General features: G+C 51.1%; 2 protein-coding genes across 2 annotated transcripts; both read left to right on the top strand.

Moving 5' to 3' along the window:
- The first annotated feature begins 1,602 nt into the window (after window positions 1-1,602).
- On the top strand, window positions 1,603-2,707 carry LOC116788432 (inositol 1,4,5-trisphosphate receptor-interacting protein-like 1). Its single transcript, XM_032691275.1, is given in 4 exon segments — window positions 1,603-2,035; window positions 2,038-2,132; window positions 2,134-2,503; window positions 2,506-2,707. Coding segments are annotated over 4 exon segments (1,053 nt in total). The 5' UTR covers window positions 1,603-1,605; the 3' UTR covers window positions 2,664-2,707.
- An 8,430-nt stretch (window positions 2,708-11,137) lies between these two features.
- LOC116789040 (inositol 1,4,5-trisphosphate receptor-interacting protein-like 1) lies at window positions 11,138-13,184 on the top strand. Its single transcript, XM_032692362.1, has 2 exons — window positions 11,138-11,142; window positions 11,451-13,184. The coding sequence occupies exon 2, from the start codon at window positions 11,454-11,456 to the stop codon at window positions 12,960-12,962; it is 1,509 nt and encodes a 502-aa protein (XP_032548253.1). The 5' UTR covers window positions 11,138-11,142; window positions 11,451-11,453; the 3' UTR covers window positions 12,963-13,184.
- Window positions 13,185-14,379: the final 1,195 nt, after the last annotated feature.

Below are 14,379 nucleotides of genomic sequence, written 5' to 3'. Positions count from 1 at the left end.
ACAGTAAAACGCAGTGTTAGAGGGTTTTATTGTCCCATGGATTCTGGAGGATTTTTGGTGACAGCAGTACAGGTCTGATGAGAAGCGTTTGAGAGAACTGGGGTGTGTTTCGCATGAGGAAAAAGAAGTTCAGGGGGGACCTAATCGTTCTCCACAACAACCAGAAGGAAGCAGTAGCCAGGTGTGGGATGGCTTGTTCTCTCAGGGAACAAGCACTGTGACAAGAGGAAAGGGCATCAAGTTGCACCAGGGGAGATTTCGATTGGATCCTAGGACAACTTGCTTCACCAAAAGCTTCTCAAGTTTGGGAACACAGTGCCCAGAGAAAAGGCTAAGTAACCATCCGTGGAGGCATTTAAAAGACCTGTTGATGAGTCATTTGGGAACATGGTTTATTGGTGGAATAGGCAGTGTAAGGTTGGCAGTTGGACAAAAGATCTCCAAGGTCTTCTCCAACCTCTGTGACTCAGAGATTTAACTTCAGCTCAAGCAGTGTGGAGTCCGGGCTGGACCCCAACACCCTCAAGGGTCCCTTCAAACATGGCTCTTCCATGTGACTGCCACGTGAAGAACAGATGATAATAGACGCAAAAGAAGGAGAATGGAAGTTCTTGGAAGAAGATTAACTCCAAGGCAGCCTTAAGAATTACACCAGGGCCACTGGAAGTTGCTGAGCCGGGGTGGGGACAAAGGCGGGCTGTCCTGGCTGTGATGTGATCTGGCTCTTGTGACATCACAGGCATTGTGTCACAGTGGGGGCAGCTAGAGATGGCCCAGCAGGTAACGCTGCCCCAGTTGAGCCTGGACAAGTGGTGAGTGCACACACGCAGGGGCGAGGCTGCGCTGGGCGAGGGCCGGGGCCGAAACGCTGCCCCTGGGGCTGGGTTGTCCCTCTGCATCCAGGGCCAATCCCTCACCAGAACACCTGGGGCACCCAATGGTGCTACTGCTGCTGGGGCAGTGGGACAGGCCTTGCTGCCTGCCAGCTGCCCTGGAGCCCTCTTCTTCCTGCTCCACATCCCTGCTGCTCCCATTCGTACTCCCCTCCCCTCTACCTCCTTCCCTCCCTTTCAGCCCCGCTCAACCCCTTCTCTCACTCCTCCTGCAGGCCATGGCTGCGAAAATGTTTCTTTTTAAGCTTTTGCAAACCCTCATCCAGTACCCACAGATGGTGGGTGATGGTCTGGATGAGGTCACCCGTGTGCGCATGGAGCTGCGTGCAGAGCTCCTGGACAGAGAGATGACTCGGCTGCTGCAGGAACTGGAGCAGAGCAGCCTGGAGCGCAGTGTCAGGGCCTGGGGAGCCCTGCTCTGGGCTGCCTTGCAACAGGGGGACTTCTGGGCTCTGGCTGGACTCCTGGGCCTCCTCTTGTGGCTGTGGTTTATCCGCAGCAGAAGGAGTCGCCAGCCAGCCAAACAATGGCCGGGAGGAGGGGGCAGGAGCTGGCGATGGTGGTGGAAATGAAGGGGAAGAAAACCGTGTGATGCCATTGTGTGGGAAGGAGAAGACCATGATGTTGAAATTGAAGCAGAAGAGGATGTTATTACCCACAGCCTGAGACAGCATTTAGAGGCGCATATAGAACACTGATGGAAGGTAGCGCGATGACAAATTTCCTGATGGACAGTTTCATGATGTTCTTAGGACACCTCTTGTCAAACAGTTCATACCCAGTGCCGCAACGAGCCATTGGGGTGGGCAGTGCCTTTGAAGGTTGGAGTCCCCGGGAGGAGGATGTGGTGTACCGTGTCCTTGTACCTCTCACTCCTCCCCCAAGCCACACCTTCCATCTGGAGATGGACACCTCAGGGCAGTTGCCCGGTAGGAACTTCTTCATCCGCATGGAGCCGGTGTGCACCTGCCCAAGGGAGCAGCAGGATGAGAACGTGCTGTGCTCCCTCCACCACCCAGAAGAAGAGCAGAGGAGGAATGAGGAGCCCAACTTCCTAAACACCCTCTGCACCGGCTCCTACCTGGATGTGGAGAAAACTGCCCGCTGGTTCTACCAGTTGGTGAGAGCGTCCTGGCCGGCTTTGCTCAGTCACACAGTTGGCAATTAGTGCTGCTGCCCTCCAGCCGCTGCTGCAAATTCAAGGTGACCAGAGGCAGAGAGAGCCTGACGGTTGAGCTGCCTCTTAGGAGTGCAAGTAGGCAATTCAGACATCTATGTGAGCAGCCAGCCTACAGAGGCCCTCTTCACCCCAAGCACAATGTGGCCTGAGACCTACGCCGTGGCAGAGATGAAATTCTTCAGTCTCATTACCCGTCAGGCTCCACCTAACAGCTGGCACCTCAAGTGCCTGCATGTCTTGGCCCGAGCTCTTCTGGGCATAGGCTTCTCCACCTATACCCTGAAGACCATTGTGATGCACCTCCTGAACACCGTACCTCTGTCAGGCTGGCGCATGACGCATTTCCGGCAGCGGCTGGAGGATGCCATGCAGTACCTGCACGGCTCCCTGGAGGAGAAACGCCTTGACCACTTTGTTGTGGGCAACGGACGTTTCCTCAGGAGATTCTCTTGCCCCCAGATGTCAAAACCGCCGAGCCACCCAACCTCTTCCAATCGCCTGGCACAGGATCGGCCGCCCACACGCAGGCAATGAACGAGTGCCGTGAACTGGGACATCGGCTCTCAAGAATGCTGCACGACGGCCGTTGAAAGAAGTCTTCCTGCACACAGCTGTGCTTGGGGGGCTCACAGCTGGGCAAAGACGAGCACCTCCTACTGCAGGCAAAAAGTGAGGAGCATGTGGGACAGAGAGAGGGAAAGGAAAACCCTTTGCAGCAGCGCTCTGCCATCAGCATTCCCCTCTCAGCTGCCCACCACAGCCTGCAGTGATGACCAGGGGGGCTACAAAGATGACTTTCATCCTCCTTTGCCCTCCCACTCTCACGGCCATTGTGGCCATTTTAGATGGGCCCAGGAATTCTTTCTGGCAGCTGTGGCTGCTCAGGGATCAAGTGATAGGCATCACCACAATTGCTGCTTGTGTTCGTGGTGGCCTGGCTGGAGAATCTGCTCATCCAAACTATATCTCTCATTGATCCCTGAAGGGCCATCTTTAGGTCAAGGTTGCACTCACCCTGCTGGACCTGACCTGAAATTTTTAGATAGAAATTTAAAAGTTTTTCATTAGTATATATATATTTAAAACTAATAGGACATAGAGATATTTACTATAGCACATAGATATATAATTTAATTAATATACATTATTTGTATATAGAAGGATAGGACAAATAAATCTGGTCCCACTTTTTTTTTAATAGATTTATTTTAGGTAATATTACATATATCTCTTGAATTTTTTATAGCACATAGATAATTAACTTGATATAGTAATATTTGTATATATTAATATAGCATTAATAAATCTCTCACAGTCTTTCTGCTTGTCCCCTTAAGGCACACCTTTAGGTCAGCATTGCACGAAGTCTGTCATCCCCAGACACAGCTGGAGCTGACCTTAATCTTTTAATATATAACTACATAATTTTTAATTTAATGCATACTTATATTTTATAGGTAGTTCACTTGATATAATATTAGTATTACATCAATATAGCACCAATAGATCTCCCACTCTTTGTTTCAACACATATTAACACTCTGTAGACACTGTATTTAGGACTGGCCAATCCAGAAATCGCTTTCCCCTTGCTTTAATAAAGAAAGCTATTCCAGAATCTGGATCGTGCAAGTTGTGTAGAACTCAACCAGGCCCAGAGGCTTGGTAAATCCCACCAGTTGTGACTCTGTCCTCATGAACAGTCATATTGACCTCAAGCAAACTGAGAGTGCTGAATGGCTTCTTGTGGCAGAGGAAGAATCAGACTGGGAGAAATACCAGGCGTGGAGAAAAATATATGAAAACTAAAAGGGACATTCTTATGATGAATTGGACATTCACCGGACGGACAGTTTTCCCCTCAGTTTCACCCAGTTTATTGTTGTTACTGTTGTGAAGTTCTGTGTACCCCAGTTATTGTTGAAAATTTTATACCCTCCATATTGTCTCTTCTCCCCTCACACTTTTACCCGCCGAAACTTGTTTGTTCTCCCCCTGCTTTCCCGCTCCTCTGCCTCTGATTGGCCGCAGTTTGCTGCAGTGCAGAGAGAGCTCCCATTGGCCCCTTTCCCCTGGAGACCCGAAGTTACCACCCATCTTTCCCTGTTCTCCCAATCCCTGCTTCCACTGAGCTGCCTGTCTTTTACTCCTCCCTCAGCCTGAGTCCACCCCCTGAACCTACCCTATTGAAGTCACTGTCACCCCTAATAAAATCGGCATTGCTTCCCTCACCTCAACTGTGTCCCGAACCTTATTGCAGTGCCCGGTCCCATTACCCTCTACCCCCACGAACCGTAGCACACACCAGTTGTGAGTCTGTGCTCATGAACAGTCACACTGAGCTCAAGCAAACTGAGAGTGCAGAATGGCTTCTCATCCCAAATTAGGCCTCCTGCCACCCAGCCCCTCTGCTCATCGAATCACAGAATGCCTGGCAGGAAGGGACCTTAAAATTCATCTGGTTCCAACCCCTCTGCCATAGGAAGGGACACTTTTTGTCAGAGCAGGATTCTCCAAGACCCAGCCCACCAGGCCTTTAACAATCCCAGACCTTTTCTCTGCTCTTCTCCTTCCCTCTCAGAGATTGGGCCTTTTGCACCAGGCGCCTCAAGAGAGCAGAGCGATCCTTTCCAAGGGGAGCTCTGTTCAGGGTAGAAATGCAGCACCACTGGCCTCTCGCTGGAGCCAGAGATTTAGGGATCCCACTCTGCTCCTGCAGAGGCACAACAAGTGAAGGGCTGGAGAGCTGCTTGCCCTCTGCAGAACGTCCACCTTACCTTCTCTCTAGTAGCTTTCTCATGTTTTTAAAGCAACCTGAGCAGGGGAGAGAGAGAAAGAACCCTTTCCAGACGCTTGGCTTGCCCAAATCCCCCCCACTGTGGAATAAAGGATGTCAGTTGCCCTCAAAGGACTGGAGGAGTTTCTTTCCTCCCCTCTGGCAGCTCTCCTTTTGTAGGGGGATCCTTTCTCTTCTGTGGGTTTTGAGATCCTGGATCCCATCTCACTGAATTATTGCTATGGGTTGGAACTAACTCCCTGAGAGTGTGTGTGTGCATGTGGGGAGGGGCTGGGCCTGGACCTGCAGCTCCCTGCTAAGGCCTGCACATCAGGCCTGTGCTGAGGGCACAGGGCAGAGTTGAAGCAAGGCCTACTGCCCCTGCAGAGCACAGAGCAGAGCTGAAGTCCCCAAACACGCCTGTGTCGACAGTGGAGGCTGGAAAAGGCCACTACAGCAGTGGCAGCAAAGGCCAGACCCCTCCAGCACAAGGAGGAAGCCGAGCACATCCATGTGCTGCCAGGGGCATTTTGGGGGCTCTACTGAGCCAGTCCCTGTGGAGGGATGGGCAGTTCCCAAGGACAAAACTGAGAACTGTGGTTCCCAGGGAACCACATTGAGGTGTCCAAACTCTGTCAGGGTGGCAAAGCGGAATCCTGCAACCACTGTGGCCCTGCTGGAAGTGATATCTCTTTTCTCCTGTTATAATGGTTTCATTAACTCGTTAATTAATTGTTTTATCTAATAATACACACTCTGTTGAATCACTTTCCGCTTGCATTCAGCAGCATTTGACATGAGCTGCTATTGTGGGAGCACAGCTTGGGAAAAACACTGAAACTTTCAGTTTTGATAAGGTAACTCTGATAGGGAGAGAAAGTTGGGTTGCTGAAGCTGGAAATTGAGTATGCAGAATTTATGGACCACAAGGATATTTTACAGAAACAAGAAGGTAAAGAAGAGACTAACAGAGACTCGGTATATGTGCTGGAAAGTCTGTACTGGGGCAAAAACAGAATAAAAAGATTAAAAATAAGGACTTAAATCGCATGAACAGGGAGAAATTAGTAAGCAGTAGAGGAGAGATTACTCATCAATGAAAGGGAATTATGTCATTTAGAACCAATGAACATTCATTTCTTTCTTCCCTAAAAATTAATAAAGAGGTGAAAACCAGTTGCATTGGTGTCTGAATAGAGGCCGGGATTCTTTAGGACATGGACACACTCAGGACTGTGAATAAGTAATGCCTTGCTTTTTAACAGTAAAACGCAGTGTTAGAGGGTTTTATTGTCCCATGGATTCTGGAGGATTTTTGGTGACAGCAGTACAGGCCTGATGAGAACCGTTTGTGAGAACTGGGTGTGTTTAGCATGAGGAAAAGAAGTTCAGGGGGGGACCTAATTGTTCTCCACAACAACCAGAAGGAAGCAGTAGCCAGGTGTGGGATGGCTTGTTCTCTCAGGGAACAAGCACTGCGACAAGAGGAACGGGCATCAAGTTGCGCCAGGGGAGATTTCGATTGGATCCTAGGACAACTTCCTTCACCAAAAAGCTTCTCAAGTTTGGGAACACAGTGCCCAGAGAAAAGGCTAAGTAACCATCCGTGGAGGCATTTAAAGGGTCTGTTGATGAGTCATTTGGGAACATGGTTTATTGGTGGAATAGGCAGTGTAAGGTTGGCAGTTGGACAAAAGATCTCCAAGGTCTTCTCCAACCTCTGTGACTCAGAGATTTAACTTTAGCTCAAGTAGTGTGGAGTCCGGGCTTGGACTCCAACACCCTCAAGGGTCCCTTCAAACATGGCTCTTCCATGTGACTACCAGTGAAGAACAGATGATAATAGACGCAAAAGAAAGGAGAATGGAAGTTCTTGGAAGAAGATTAACTCCAAGGCAGCCTTAAGAATTACACCAGGGCCACTGGAAGTTGCTGAGCCGGGGTGGGGACAAAGGGCGGGGCTGTCCTGGCTGTGATGTGATCTGGCTCTTGTGACATCACAGGCATTGTGTCACAGTGGGGGCAGCTAGAGATGTCCCCAGCAGGTAACGCTGCCCCAGTTGAGCCTGGACAAGTGGTGAGTGCACACACACAGGGGCAAGGCTGTGCTGGGCGAGGGCCGGGGCCGAAACGCTGCCCCTGGAGCTGGGTTCTCCCTCTGCATCCAGGGCCAATCCCTCACCAGAACACCTTGAGTACCCAATGGTGCTACTGCTGCTGGGGCAGTGGGACAGGCCTTGCTGCCTGCCAGCTGCCTGGAGCCTCTTCTTCCTGCTCCACATCCCCCGCTGCTCCCATTCGTACTCCCCTCACTCTACCTCCTTCCCTCCCTTTCAGCCCCACTCAAACCCTTCTCTCTCTCCTCCTGCAGGCCATGGCTGCGAAAGTGATTCTTCTCGTGCTTTTGCAAACCCTCATCCAGTACCCAACAGATGGTGGGTGATGGGCTGGATGAGGTCACCCGTGTGTGCATGGAGCTGGTGCAGAGCTCCTGGACAGAGAGATGACTCGGCTGCTGCAGGAGCTGGAGCAGAGCAGCCTGGAGCGCAGTGTCAGGGCCTGGGGAGCCTGCTCTGGGCTGCCTTGCAACAGGGGACTTCTGGGCTCTGGCTGGACTCCTGGGCCTCCTCTTGTGGCTGTGGTTTATCCGCAGCAGAAGGAGCCGCCAGCCCAGCCAACAATGGCCGGGAGGAGGGGCAGGAGATGGCGATGGTGGTGGAAATGAAGGGGAAGAAAACCGTGATGCCATTGTGTGGGAAGGAGAAGACCATGATGTTGAAATTGAAGCAGAAGAGGATGTTATTACCCACAGCCTGAGACAGCGTTTAGAGGAGCACATAGAGCACCTGATGGAAGGTAGAGCGCATGACAAATGTCCTGATGGACAGCTTCATGATGTTCTTTGGACACTCTTGTCAAACAGTTCATACCCAGTGCCGCAACGAGCCATCGGGGTGGGCAGTGCCTTTGAAGGCTGGAGTCCCCGGGAGGAGGATGTGGTGTACCGTGTCCTTGTACCTCTCACTCCTCCCCCGGGCCACCCTTCCATCTGGAGATGGACACTTCAGGGCACATACCCGGCCAGGAACTTCTGCCATCCGCGTGGAGCTGGTGTGCACCTGCCCAAGGGAGCGCAGGATGAGAACGTGCTGTGCTCCCTCCACCACCCAGAAGAAGAGCAGAGGAGGAATGAGGAGCCCCACTTCCTAAACACCCTCTGCACTGGCTCCTACCTGGATGTGGAGGAAAACTGCCCGCTGGTTCTACCAGTTGGTGAGAGCATCCTGGCCGGCTTTGCCTCAGTCACACAGTTGGCAATTAGTGCTGCTGCCCTCCAGCCGCTGCCTGCAAATTCAAGGTGACCAGAGGCAGAGAGAGCCTGACAGTTGAGCTGCTCTTAGGAGTGCAAGTAGGCAATTCAGACATCTATGTGAGCAGCCAGCATACAGAGGCCCTCTTCACCCCAAGCACAATGTGGCCTGAGACCTACGCCGTGGCAGAGATGAAATTCTTCAGTCTCATTACCCGTCAGGCTCCACCTAACAGCTGGCACCTCAAGTGCCTGCATGTCTTGGCCCGAGCTCTTCTGGGCATAGGCTTCTCCACCTATACCCTGAAGACCATTGTGATGCACCTCCTGAACACCGTACCTCTGTCAGGCTGGCGCATGACGCATTTCCGGCAGCGGCTGGAGGATGCCATGCAGTACCTGCACGGCTCCCTGGAGGAGAAACGCCTTGACCACTTTGTTGTGGGCAACCGGACGTTTCCTCAGGAGATTCTCTTGCCCCCAGATGTCAAAACCGCCGAGCCACCCAACCTCTTCCATCGCCTGGCACAGGATCCGGCCCGCCCACACGCAGGCAATGAACGAGTGCCGTGAACTGGGACATCGGCTCTCAAGAATGCTGCACGACGGCCGTTGAAAGAAGTCTTCCTGCACACAGCTGTTCTTGGGGGGCTCACAGTTGGGCAAAGACGAGCACCTCCTACTGCAGGCAAAAAGTGAGGAGCATGTGGGACAGAGAGAGGGAAAGGAAAACTCTTTGCAGCAGCGCTCTGCCATCAGCATTCCCCTCTCAGCAGTCTGCCCAGCACAGCTGCAGTGATGACCAGGGGGGCTACAAAGATGACTTTCATCCTCCTTTCCCCTCCTACTCTCATGGTCATTGTGGCCATTTTAGATGGGCCCAGGAATTCTTTCTGGCAGCTGTGGCTGCTCAGGGATCAAGTGATAGGCATCGCCACCATTCCTCCTGTGTTCGTGGTGGCCTGGTTGGAGAATCTCCTCATCCCAGGCCTATCCCTTAATGATCCCTGAAGGGCCATCTTTAGGTCAGCTTTGTGAACACCCAGTTGGACCTGACCGGAAATTTTTTAAATATAAATTTAGAAGCTTTTCTTTAGTATATATATAAGAATAATTAATAGGACTTATGAGTATTTACTATAGCACATACATATATAATTTATTTCATATCATATTATCTTTCTGTATAATATAGCACATATAAATCTCTCTCAGTCTCTCCCCTTGTCCCCTTAAGGGACATCTTTAGGTCAGCATTACATCAAGACTGTCATCCCTAGACCCTGTGAAGCTGACCTTAATCTCTTAATATATAACTAGATAATTTTTTTTAGTAATGCATACTTATAGTTTATAGGTAGTTCACTTGATATAATATTAGTATTACATCAATATAGCACCAGTAGATCTCCCACTCTTTGTTTCAGCACATATTAACACTCGGTAGTCACTGCATTTAGGACTGGCAATCCAGAAACTGCTTTCCCCTTTACTTCAATAAAGAAAGCTATTCCAGAATCTGGATTGTTCAAGTTTGTGTGGAACACAACCAGGCCCAGAGGCTTGGTAAATCCCACCAGTTGTGAGTCTGTGCTCGTGAACAGTCGCATTGAGCTTGGCCAAACTGAGAGTGCTGAATGGCTTCTCATCCCAAATTAGGCCTCCCACCACCCGGTCCCTCTGCTCATCGAATCACAGAATGCCTTGGGCTGGAAGGGACCTTAAAATTCATCTGGTTCCAACCCCCCTCCATGGGAAGGGACACCTTTCAGCAGATCAGGTTTCTCCAAGCCCCAGCCCAACAGCCTTTAACACTGCCTGGATTGGGGCATCCACAGCTTCTTGGGACAACCTGTGCCACTGCCTCACCACCCGGACACTCAGGACTTTCTTCCTACTCTCCAAACTGAGCCTGCCCTCTTAAATCTAAAACCATTTCCCCTTTTCCTCTCACGACATGCCCTTGCAAAAGTCTCTCTGCATCTCTCTTGTAGGCTCCTTTCAGGCACTGGAAGGCGCAATTAGGTCACCCCAAGCCTTCCCTCTTTTAGGCAGTACAATCCCAATTGTCTCAGCCTTTCCTCATTGGGAGATGCTCCATTCCACTCATTATCTTCATTTCTGTTGGCCACCTCCCTCCCCCCCCCGCAGCACTGTGAATAAAGAAATGCCTTGCTTTCTAACACTAAAAATGCAGTGTTAGAGGGTTTATTGTCCCAACGATTTTGGAGGATTTTTGTGACAGGCGTAGAAGTCTGAGAAGCATCTGAGAGAACTGGGGTTTTAGCATGGAGAAAAGGAGACTTAGGGAGGACCTAGTGGTCCTCTACAAGCACGTGAAAGGAAGTGGTAGCCAAGTGGGGGATGGCTTGTTCTCTCAGGGAACAAGCAGTAGGACAAGAGGTGACTCAAGTTGCACCAGGGAGATTCGATTGGATCTTAGGAAAAATTCCTTCACCAAAAGGTTCTCAAGTTTGGGAAAAGACGGCCAGGGAAAAAGGCCAATCACCATCCTTGAGGCATTTAAAAGGCCTGTTGATGTGTCATTTGGGAACATGGTGTATTGGTGGAATAGGCAGTGTAAGGTTGGCAGTTGGACAAAAGATCTCCAAGGTCTTCTCCAACCTCTGTGACTCAGAGATTTAACTTCAGCTCAGGCAATGTGGAGTCCGGGCTTGGACTCCAACACCCTCAAGGGTCCCTTCAAACATGGCTCTTCCATGTGACTGCCACTGACGAACAGATGATAATAAATGCAAAAGAAAGGAGAATGGAAGTTCTTGGAAGAAGATTAACTCCAAGGCAGCCTTAAGCATTACACCAGGGGCCACTGGAAGTTGCTGCGGTGGAGTGGGGACAAGGCAGGGCTGTCCTGGTTGTGATGTGATCTGGCTCTTGTGACATCACAGGCATTGTGTCACAGTGGGGGCAGCTAGAGATGGCACCCAGCAGGTACGCTGCCCCAGTTGAGCCTGGACAAGTGGTGAGTGCACACACGCGGGGCGAAGCTGCGTTGGGCGAGGGCCGGGGCCAAACACTGCCCCCGGGGCCTTGGTTCTCCCTCTGCATCCAGGGCCAATCCCTCACCAGAACACCTGGGGCACCCAATGGTGCTGCTGCTGCTGCTGCTGCTGCTGGGGCAGTGGGACAGGCCTTGCTGCCTGCCAGCTGCCCTGGGACCCTCTTCTTCCTACTCCACATCCCCACTGCTCCCATTCGTACTCCCCTCACCTCTACCTCCTTCTCTCCCTTTCAGCCCCACTCAAACCCCTTCTCTCTCTCCTCCTGCAGGCCATGGCTGCAAAAATGTTTCTTCTCATGCTTTTGCAAACCCTCATCCAGTACCCACAGATGGTGGGTGATGGGCTGGATGAGGACACCCGTCTGCACATGGAGCTGCGTGCAAAGCTCCTGGACAGAGAGATGACTCGGTTGCTGCAGGAGCTGGAGCAGAGCAGCCTGGAGCGCAGTGTCAGGGCCTGGGGAGCCCTGCTCTGGGCTGCCTTGCAACAGGAGGACTTCTGTGCTCTGGCTGTAGTCCTGGGCCTCCTCCTGTGGCTGTGGTTTGTCTGCCGGAGAAGGAGCCACGAGCCAGACAACAATGGTGAGGGGGAAGAGGAACAGAGAGAAGGCAATGAAGATGTCTATGAAGAAGAAGAAGAACTCACTTTTGAGAATGCCCTGAGATGGGTTTTAGTGCACATGATAAAGTGGCCTGTTCAGGATCTGAAGAGAGGTTGCAAAGACACAACTGTCCTGATGGACAACTTCACCTTTGTCTTTGGACACCTCTTGTCAAACAGTTCATACCCAGTGCCGCAACGAGCCATTGGGGTGGGCAGTGCCTTTGAAGGTTGGAGTCCCCGGGAGGAGGATGTGGTGTACCGTGTCCTTGTACCTCTCACTCCTCCCCCGAGCCACACCTTCCATCTGGAGATGGACACTTCAGGGCACATACCCGGCAGGAACTTCTTCATCCGCGTGGAGCCGGTGTGCACCTGCCCAAGGGAGCAGCAGGATGAGAACGTGCTGTGCTCCCTCCACCACCCAGAAGAAGAGCAGAGGAGGAATGAGGAGCCCAACTTCCTAAACACCCTCTGCACTGGCTCCTACCTGGATGTGGAGAAAACTGCCCGCTGGTTCTACCAGTTGGTGAGAGCGTCCTGGCCGGCTTTGCCTCAGTCACACAGTTGGCAATTAGTGCTGCTGCCCTCCAGCCGCTGCTGCAAATTCAAGGTGACCAGAGGCAGAGAGAGCCTGACGGTTGAGCTGCTCTTTGGGGTGCAAGTAGGCAATTCAGACATCTATGTGAGCAGCCAGCCTACAGAGGCCCTCTTCACCCCAAGCACAATGTGGCCTGAGACCTACGCCGTGGCAGAGATGAAATTCTTCAGGCACATTGCCAATCAGGCTCCACGTGACAGCTGGCACCTCAGATGCCTGCAGCTCTTTGCCTGTGCTCTGGTGGGCATAGGCTTCTCCACTTACATGATGAAGACCATTGTGATGCACCTCCTGAACACCATACCCGTGTCACGGTGGTGCAAGAGGCAAGTCTTGCGGCGGCTGGCTGATACCATGGAGTACCTGCGTGGCTCCCTGGAGGAGAAACGCCTTGACCACTTTGTTGTGGGCAACCGGACATTTCCTCAAGAGATTCTCTTGCCCCCGGATGTCAAAACGGCCGAGCCACCCAACCTCTTCCATCGCCTGGCGCAGGATCCGGCCGCCCACACCCAGGCGATGAGGGAGTACCAACAACTTTGGGATCGGATCGAAAGAATTGTCGTCTACGGCCAGTGAAAGACGTCTTCACATAGAGAGCTGTGCTTGTGGGGCTCACAGCTGCTCAAAGACAACCACCTCATACCACAAGGAAAAAGAGAGGAGGATGTGGGACAGAGAGAGGGAAGGGAAAACCCTGTGCAGCAGACTCTGCCATCAGCATTCCCCTCTCAGCAGTCTGCCCAGCACAGCCTGCAGTGATGACCAGGGGGGCTACAAAGATGACTTTCATCCTCCTTTGCCCTCCCACTCTCACGGCCACTGTGACCATTTAGATGGGCCCAGGAATTCTTTCTGACAGCTCTGGCTGCTCAGGGATCAAGCGAGAGGCATCGCTAATATTCCTAAACTGTATCTCTCCTTGTTCCCTGAAGGGACATCTTTAGGTCAGCATTGCACACACTGTGCGGGACCTGACCTAAAATTTTTTTAATATATACTTTAGAATAATTTTTTAATGCATATATTTTAATTAATATTTCCTATATCTTTGATATTTAATATAGCATATAGATATTAAATCTAATAATCATAATATTTTTGTATAGTAGTATAGCATTTATAAACTCTCACAGTGTTTCCCCCTGTCCCCTTAAGGGACACATTTAGGTCAGCCTTGCACCTAGACTGTCATCTCCAGCCTCTGTTGCAGCTGACCTTAATGTTTTATATATGAGTAGAGAAGTTTTGAAATTTTCAGATATATATATAATATAAACTAGAGTTAATTTATTTGATAAGGTATTATTTTTTTACAAATATAGCACCAATAGATTTGGCCCAACACATAGTAATGCCCTGTAGGAACAGCCTTAAAGACTGGCAATCCAGAAACTGCTTTCCCTTTGCTTCAATAAAGAGTGCTATTCCAGAATCTGGATTGTTCAAGTTTGTATGGAACACAACCAGGCCTAGTGTCTTGGTAAATCACACCAGTTGTGAGTCTGTGCTCGTGAACAGTCGCATTGAGCTCGGCCAAACTGAGAGTGCTGAATGGCTTCTCATCCCAAATTAGGCCTCCTGCCACCCGGCCCCTCTGCTCATCAAATCACAGAATGCCTTGGGCTGGAAGGGACCTTAAAATTCATCTGGTTCCAACCCCCCTGCCATGGGAAGGGACACCTTCCAGTAGACCAGGTTTCTCCAGGCCCCAGCCCACCAGGCCTTTAACACTCCCAGACCTGTTCTCTGTTCTTCCTATTCCCTCACACAAACTGGGCATTTTGCACCAGGTGTCTCAAGAGAGCAGAGCGATCCTTTCCAAGGGGAGCTCTGTTCAGGGTAGAAACGCAGCCACCACTGGCCTCTCGCTGGAGCCAGAGATTTAGGGATCCCACTCTGCTCCTGCAGAGGCACAACAAGTGAAGGGCTGGAGAGCTACTTGCCCTCTGCAGAACATCCATCTTCCCTTCTCTCTAGTAGCTTTCTCATGTTT

The sequence above is a fragment of the Chiroxiphia lanceolata genome, chromosome 6 (genome assembly GCF_009829145.1).
Source record: "Chiroxiphia lanceolata isolate bChiLan1 chromosome 6, bChiLan1.pri, whole genome shotgun sequence".
NCBI lineage: Eukaryota > Metazoa > Chordata > Aves > Passeriformes > Pipridae > Chiroxiphia > Chiroxiphia lanceolata.
Note: the sequence above shows the minus strand (reverse complement) of the source record. Positions and strands in the feature narration are given on the sequence as shown.